Genomic DNA, 9058 nt, shown 5'->3' with positions numbered 1-9058 from the left:
AAAGCAGTGATGGCGAACCTATGGCATGGGTGCCACAGGTGACATGCGGAGCCATCTCTGCTGGCACGCAAGCCATTGCCCTAGCTCAGCTCCAACGTGCATGTGTGTGCCAGCCAGCTGATTTTTGGCTTGAAGAGATTCTGGGAGAGGTTTTTGGCTTCCAGAGAGACATCGGTGAGATGGCAGAGGGCATTTTTACCCTTCCCCAGCTCCAGGGAAGCCTTTGGAGCCTGGAGAGGTCAAAATACAAGCCTACTGGGCCCACCAGAAATTGGGAAACAAGCCATTTCCAGCCTCCAGAGGGTCTCCGGTGGGCAGGAAAAGCTGCTTTTGCCCTCCCCAGGCATTGAATTATGGGTGTGGGCACTCACACATGCACGATAGCGCGCACCCGAGGAAAAAGAGGTTCGCCATCACTGACCTAAAGCATAGGTGTCAAACTGGCCACATTACATTGCCATCATGTGACATATCACATTTTTTCTCTTCGTGGAGCTGAGGTGGGCATGACACATCCAACCTGCAGGCTGCCAGTTTGACACACACACACACTCCGGCCTAAAGCATTCTACTTTTGCAATATTTTGCATCAACGTACAGCCATTGTTCCTATCGTATAATAATGCCACTGTTTGTCATGGGTTGCTCTTTTATTTTAAGTAGCCAGCATGTGTATAGTTAAAGGAGAGGGAGAGGGGTGGCATATAAATCAAATCAATCAATCAATCAATAAATAAGAATGAATATCAGGCTAGCACTTGGGAGATTCATGCTCAAATTCCTACTGAACCATGGAGCTTCCTATGGCACTGCTGTTGTGTTGTAAAGACAAGCTATTAGTAGGGAGAACCACATAGGTTGCTCTGGGTTGTTTAAAAAAAGTAGGGATGTAAGTGTAATGTATAACTAAATTCCTATAGTCCTGGCACATTAAATCTTTGTTGGTGTTACATTGGACATCGCTAGTTCAATATTGTTAAGTCATTGCTTTAACTTCTCCAATTCTTTCTGTTTCAGCCTTTGCCTCTCCCTGCAGCAATTTGCCTCCATGCAGCTTTAGTTTCACTTTCATTTTAGCACGTGGGATTGCCGCAACTTCAATCAATTAGCTGAGTGTCAGGAGGCAGATAATTGTGCTAAGCAGGCTTTGCTGCTGTTTGCAGCAAGGAGATAAATTGAGACCAAAGAGTGAGGGAGGCTGAGTGGGGCTACATTCGGTGTATAAGACGCACCCAAATTTTCACCCTCTTTTGAGGGTTAAAAAGATACCTCTTAAACTACAAAAAATATGATAGCTTACAGATGGTTTATTCCCCTCCAAAGAGTCCCTTTATTGTTGAAAGGAATTATCTTGCCTTGATCAAATGATCTTATCAGAAGGCCAACTTTCATAAACTAAGTCCCTTCTTTTTACAAGGCAGGAATTAATTTAGTATGGAAAGAAAGAAAAGGAGCAAGCATTCATCTGCCAATAAAAGACAAACCAGCTCATTAGTTTAATTGCTTTTTAAATCAAGATGTAAAGTTTAGTGCTATGGGTAGATATAAAGAAAATACATTTGCAGAACAAAATGTTATCTTTGGTTTATGTCATAGTTTTTAATCAGAACTAGCTGTAGGTGCTAAATATAAATCATTGGCACAAAAGTGGCCTGGGCCATATTGCTGGAAATAAATAACTTAGCATATCATCTTCCAACAGAAATGGTGCTCATAGCCTCTGGAAGAGCAGGGGAGAAGCCCAGATCAGAGTGGGACAGAAAACAGAGACAAAGATATAATTACATTTTAAAAAATTGTTTATTTGACTATAGGAAACAAAGAAGGAAATTGTTTTTCTCTCTCTTTAAAAGAGAAGTGAAGAATCAGGAAAACCATATCATCTTGACTGAGCCCTGGTGGTGAAATGATTAAGTGCAGTACGGAAGGCAAACTCTGCCCATAGCCTGAAGTTCAATCCTGATGCGGCTCAAGGTTGACTCAGCCCTCCGTTCAAGTTGATAAAATGAGGAGCCAGATTGTTGGAGCCAATATGCAAATAACATTGACATAGTAAATCTGGAGAGTGTTGTAAAGCACTAATGGGCAGTATATAAATGTAAGTGCTATTGGTATTGACTAAGGATGTTTCCACCCAAAGTTTTTCATGCAATAACAATTTGACAGGGTATATGCATCTGTACTGTATAATGCCACCTTGCAGTACTCATATACTGTCCTACTGCTTCTGTCCTTTCTACAAACATTCTAGAAAGAAGGAAAATATGGAATATTGTAGCTTTTCACCGAAAGCTTTTTTCTCTGTGGAAGGATTCCAAATAATTAGAACAAGCATGCATAACGAAGACATGGTAAAATGAAATGCAGATGAATCATTCAATCACAATTTGATAAAGTGTTTGGAAAAATGCCTTTCATAAGGCTTGATTTCAGGAAAGACATTGATGCCTGCATACTATAAATTAGATCCTTATAAAATATAATAAATAAATAGTATTTGGCAGTAGCATACAGAATTCTGCAGCAGGAAGTCTCAATTATACTTTTTAAAATAAAATAGTTAACAATTTGGACAAAAGAATCAGATCTTTTGCCAAAAATCTGTAATTAATATAATTTTCTCCAAACTATTGACACTGGAATCTGAATTCAAAAGGATTTGTCTGCAAATAGCAGGATGTTGTTCATTAGTGACAAATCTGAAATATCCACATCTAGGAAATAAAAACTGAATACACGTACAGTACACAAAACTAACAGTGAAGAGAAAGTCAGCTGGATATCTAAGTGGAGTACAGAGAAGAAGCTAGGTAGGAATAAATTGAAAAACTGGCAGGAACATAAAGCATCAGCTTGTCATGTGTTAAGCAAATTTGGTAGACAGTCATCGATACTGCCTATGATTTATTGAATGGTCAGTCAGCTCCAAAATAAAAACAGGCATTAGTTAATTCAAGGAGATATCCAAATTAAGTGCCAAATTTCCCCTGACCAGTTTTTAAAAATTAAATGTTTAAAATGGGAACTTTAGGCTATAGAAGTCCAGTTGTTTAGTTTATATTAAGGATTCATAAGAATTATGTTCATTGTTAAACTGCCTTCTCTACATTAAATATTAAAATTTATTAAGACATTAAACACTCATCTTACAATTGCCCCAGGACATGGTAGGCAACCTGAAACCTTAAGGTTGCAGGCAGCTCTTAAATTCCAATTTTGTGCCCGCTGGAGGCATTTTGGACCATATTGCCAGAAACTGGAGCCTAGGTTTCCAGCCATTTCAAGATGGGAAAAATGTGATCTAAAAATAGTATATTTCTTAATAGCAGTTACAAAACAAGGAAAAATAGAATAGAATATCCGAGCTGGAAAGGACCTTGGAGGTCTTCTAGTCCAACCCCCTGCTTAGTCAGTAAATCCTACACCACTTCAGACAAATGGTTATCCATCATCTTCTAAAAACTCCCAGTGTTGGAGCATTCACAACATCTGGAGGCAATCTATTCCACTGATTACAGTAATTGTTCTGTCAGGAAATTTCTCCTTAGTTCTAAATGCTTCTCTCCTTGTTTAGTTTCCACCCATTGCTCCTTGTTTTATCCTCAAGTGCTTTGGAGAACAGTTTGATTCCCTCTTCTTTGTGGCAACCCTTGAGATATTGGAACGCTGCTATCATGTTTCCTCCACTTCTTTTCATTTAACTAAACATACTTAGTTCCTATAATCGTTCTTCATATGTTTTAGCTTCCAGTCCCCTAATCATCTTTGTTTCTCTTCTCTGCACTCTTTCTAGAGTCTCAACATATTTTTGCATCATGGTGACCAAAACAGAATGCAATATTCCAAGAGAGGCCTTACCAAGGAATTATAAAGTGGTATTAACACTTCACGTGATTTTGATTCTATCCCTCTGTTAATGCAGTCTAAACTATGTTGTCTTTTTTGGCAGCTGCTTCACACTGCTGGCTCATATTTAAATGGTTGTCCACTAGGACTCAAAGACCCCTGTCACAGTTACTACTGTTGAGCAATGTACCATACATATTGTACCTAGGCATTTTGTTTTTCTTGCCTAAATGTAGACCTTACTTTTTTCACCATTACATTTCATTTTGTTAGATAGCAGACAATGTTCAAGTCTGTCAAGCTCCTTTTGTATTTTGAGTCTATCTTCTGGAGTGTTGGCCATTCCTGCCAGTTTGGTGTCATCTGCAAATTTGATGAGTTCCCCATCTATCTCCTTGTCCGAGTCATTGATAGCAATAGCATTAGCATTTTATTTATTTATTCATTGTTTGTTTGTCTGTCTGTCTATCTATCTATCTATCTATCTATCTATCTATCTATCTATCTATCTATCCATCCATCCATCCATCCATCCATCCATCCATCCATCCATCCATCCATCTATCTATCTATTTATTTATTGGATTTATATGCCGCCTCTCTCCGAAAACTCGGGGCGGCTAACAGCAATCATAAACAGTGTACAATAATAATCCAATACTAAAAGCGAATTAAAACCCCTTAATATAAAAAACCAAACATACATACAAACATACCATGCATACAATTTTAAAGGCCTAGGGGGAAAAGGAATCTTAATTCCCCCATGCCTGACGGCAGAGGTGGGTTTTAAGTAGCTTACGAAAGGCAAGGAGGGTGGGGGCAATTCTAATCTCTGGGGGGAGTTGGTTCCAGAGGGCCGGGGCTGCCACAGAGAAGGCTCTTCCCCTGGGTCCCGCCAAGCGGCATTGTTTAGTTGACGGGACCCGGAGAAGACCCACTCTGTGGGACCTAACTGGTCGCTGGGATTCGTGCCGCAGAAGGCGGTCCCTGAGGTAATCTGGTCCGGTGCCATGAAGGGCTTTATAGGTCATAACCAACACTTTGAATTGTGACCGAAAACTGATCGGCAACCAATGCAGACTGCGGAGTGTTGGTGTGACATGGGCATATTTGGGAAGGCCCATGATTGCTCTCGCAGCTGCATTCTGCACGATCTGAAGTTTCCGAACACTTTTCAAAGTATATACCGCTTCACAGTACTTTACAGCCCTCTCTAAGCTGTTTACAGAGAGTAAGCATATTGCCCCCAACAATCTGAGTCCTCAGTTTACCCGACCTTGGAAGGATGAGAGAGAGGGGAGGAGAGGAGAGATGTACTGGACCACATTCTCTGGAGGGAAGGGATGCATTGTATAGGATTAAGATGCAACTCAGTTCAGATACAGTAGTTTGTGTGAGAGAAAGAAAGTGAAGACAGTCCATCCTTAATAGTTTGCAGAATATACGCTTCATGTGAGTAGGATATTGCTTCAGTTTGACAAGATTTTATCTATAGGTATGGAACAATAAAGAAACATTCTTGGGATATTTGACATGTGTCTTTTTTGGTTTTTGGGACTGGAGAGAAGAGCTGTTCTGAAGAAGGTCCACTTGGGAAATACAAAATCCATCCCTGCCTGAAAGCCAGCGTGTGTACCCACCATGAAATTAAACTTCTATTACTCTACATGTATTATTTATTACATTGCCTTTCTTTTTAGATCTTAATATAAAATTTCTCACGTCTTGCATACCTTCTTGCTCAGAAAAATTGAACATAATAAAACAACTGCAGCAAACAAAACTTAATAAAAATAAAAAGTTAAATCATAGCTGTCAGCAGAGTCCACCATGAATTGACCATATCAACAGTACACAAGAGAATGCACACAATGGAAATTTCATCACTTCAAAATTAGTGGCCCAGCCAGCATCCTTAATTATTCCACTGTTTAATGGAATAATTTGCAGCCTGAATTCTCTGCAAGCAAAAGGGGCCTCTTCACGTTTCCAAAAATAATGTAGAAACATAGAAACATAGAAGACTGACGGCAGAAAAAGACCTCATGGTCCATCTAGTTTGCCCTTATACTTTCATGTAGTACATGAAATGCCAAATGATCAGTGAATGACAATACTCAAAGCTAACTGGCCAGAGTTATTCTTTGCTTTTCAAATTGCACTCACCATCCACTATTGAAATTGCATCATTGTACTTAATGATGCTACTGGGATTAAGTAACATGCTAGCTGAAAAACAGGAATCAAGAAATAATTCATTCAAGGCCTACTGAGAACTTTGCAGACTTAAGGTGACCCAAAGTACATTTTTATACTGGACATTTTCAAAAATAGACGACAAAACCATAGAAAGTCATTGCAATAGCAATACCTAAAATGGAAGAGGGGTGGGTTTAATTGTGCTTGTAAGCAGAAGATTACTTGTATCTTGTCCTGGTCCTGAACACTAAAAAAAGCCATCTCTCTCTCCCATTTGCTTTGGTGTGTTGCCCATTTCTCCAATAGGAAATTATTATTAAAGTTCCTGCAAAGCTTTGCACTAGAATCCAGTTCTATCCTTGACATTTCAAAGTAAGACTGGAGAAGTACCCCTCCCAATTTAAGCTCTGAGTAAGATGGACCAGTGGGTTGTCTCAGATTAAGGTTGCTTCCTGCATTCATATTCTTATATGAGTCATAAATTACTAAGAACACTTATGGGGCTATTTGAATAAATAAAAAGGCAAAATATAAAAAGCAATCTGAGAGACAACATGTGGCTGCTATAGAGTGACTAACATTTTTGTTAGAAACTACTCATTATGTTAATATGGATGAAAAATTTCCATTTATTAGTGATATTTCAAACATTCTGAGAAATTCTGACACAATAGAAATCATTCTGGAAACCATTATCTTGCCTTTTATATCTTAATTAACACAGTGTTGTTTCTACAAAGAATATTATGGGAAATAAATTCATACCAAGTGATAGAGTTTATTACCATGTTCTCTTTCTTGTGGGCTCAAAAATCTACAATATACCAAAATATGGTACAGAAACATTGGAAACAAAAGCTTCTTTCTAAAAACTTTTTTTTTAACATCATCATGGAGCTTGTTTGTCCACTGTAGGAGTAAATCAGCTGGAGAAATCAGGATTCCAAGCATTGTAATCTTATAGAAACCCTGCAAATTTATTACCCTTTTGAAAACTCCATTCTGAGATTTCTATCAGAAAGAACTAATATGCATTTTGAGGATATTGTGATTCAAATTTTAGTTTAAATTGGTTGCATACAAGAATTAATTTAGGTACAGAAAAAGAAAGAATAAAATCTAAATCCGAAAGTTATTTTTGTATATATCAAATAGTGTATCCTTTCAATTAATGCCTTTTCTACACGACCTGTGTTGAAAAAAAGGTTATTGTAATTAAGTTATCGTAATTTAACTGGAACTTAAGAAATTAGCTTTTAAATGGGTGAGGGCCCATTAGCATTTGCAATACAATGCTATTTGTAAGATGAATAATATATTTAAATAGTATAGAACTAGCAAAGATGAATAAGAGGATGGTTTAAAATAGATCCTATTTAAAAACTATCCATGTAAGTGTTTCAACAAGTAGTCTGTATTTTTGAGGCTTGCCTTGCCTTTTGAGGCTGTGCAAAGATCCAGACTCAAAAGGCAAGGAACAATTCAGAGAGTATAGCTATGTATGTAATATCTGATGGAAACCCTTTAAAACAGCTGCATAAATAACCAAGAAGAATCAGAATTCTATGATATTTGGCAAAAGGTATATATTTGGAGGGATACAAAGAAAAAGAGATAATTTTATCGTTATATTATTTTAAACATATCAGCACTTAGTAGTTATATTGTAGTAAATGATGATTATTCACAATATAAATGTGAACTTTTTTCTTCTACTCTCATTCTTTTGTCTCTTTTTCTTCCTTTTCTTCCTTTATTTTAGCTCAATTTAAGTTAGAATTTTAACATTTTTAAATATGTTGCTAAATATTTTAGATGTGTTTTTATTTACCACTGTATAATTGACATTTTTAAGTATTTTATAGACGGTGTTAAACAACGACAAGATTTTTTCTTTTTATTTTTTTTAATGTTTAAATATAAAGATGACTTCTACGCTGAGTGGAGCGACTGTAGCTCCACTAAGTGTTGCATGTTATGTATGTCATGTTTGTCTATGCAATTTAATAAAAATATTTTTTAAAAAAATAAAAAAAAAATAAAACAGCTTCATCTTCACCTGGGATGTGCTGCAGTTGACATTTGGTAATAGGAAGGATATGATGAGTTCATATCCAGATATGTGCATAGCCTTGGTGTTTCCTAACTTTACCCAATTTTGGTGGAGAAAGATCATGTTTCTGTGGTTTTGGAAGAGTCCCGCTCACTTCATCCTTAAGATGTATTTGAAAAAGTCCCATCCACCCTCAGTTACCTGAGTCTGTGTTGGGACGGCGTGAAGACAGGTGCAGCGCAGAATGGTAACTGCGACGACGAGACTTGTAGGTATTTTCGCTGCTCCTTTCCATTGAGAATTCATCCAGCCAAGAGGAATTTGTCCGTTTGTCTCGGATGGTAGAAAATGAGCGCCTCATGGAGCCAGGATCTGTAACTACCTAGAAATGCATCCCAGAATGGAAGAAGGATTAAAGGTTGGCAAGTGGTTGATGGTTTCAGCAACCAGATTTGCTAGTTTTTCGTGGGGGTGCAGTCCAAGACCACCCGCGAAAAATGAATTTCCACGAAGTAGAGGAAATATATTTTTTCATGTATTTAACTAATATTTGGACTTTTAAATCCTCCCTGTATGTTAACAAACCACTGCTGCTGACCGCTGAGAGAGACCAGCTTCTCTCAGTTACCATATGGGCTGAAGAAGGCCGCCACTGCAGTTTCCCCATACATACACCAACCCTCCCTGCCCTGGCGTTCTTTTCCCCTTGAAAAAAACCTGTGAAATAGCGAATCCACGAAAGATGAACCGCAAAGTAGCGAGGGATTACTGTACTTAATCTCTTAGGGAGTTATCTCATTTGGCCAAAAATGAAGACATTGTAATACCTCAGGGAATGAAGGAAATCCACTTCCTAGTTTGGAGCATATAACACCTTTGTTACTATTTGATTTGGCTAATATAAGCTTTTCTATTTTGCCTTCCCCTAGGACCTACAGCATGTCCGATCTTTGCATC

At 37.9% G+C, this 9058-nt stretch overlaps 1 protein-coding gene across 1 annotated transcript in view; it reads right to left on the bottom strand.

The window, feature by feature from the left end:
* The window catches only part of CACNA1E (calcium voltage-gated channel subunit alpha1 E), a 377710-nt gene that overhangs the window by 5089 nt on the left and 363563 nt on the right, over positions 1 to 9058 (bottom strand). The window contains exon 46 of the mRNA XM_070746282.1: positions 8303 to 8483. Within this exon, the coding sequence (XP_070602383.1) occupies positions 8303 to 8483 (181 nt within the window). The remainder of the gene's footprint in view (positions 1 to 8302; positions 8484 to 9058) is intronic.

Source organism: Erythrolamprus reginae, chromosome 3 (assembly GCF_031021105.1).
Source record: "Erythrolamprus reginae isolate rEryReg1 chromosome 3, rEryReg1.hap1, whole genome shotgun sequence".
NCBI classification, from domain to species: Eukaryota; Metazoa; Chordata; class Lepidosauria; order Squamata; family Dipsadidae; genus Erythrolamprus; species Erythrolamprus reginae.
The sequence above is the reverse complement of the archived record's forward strand: the minus strand, read 5'-3'. Positions and strand labels throughout refer to the sequence as shown.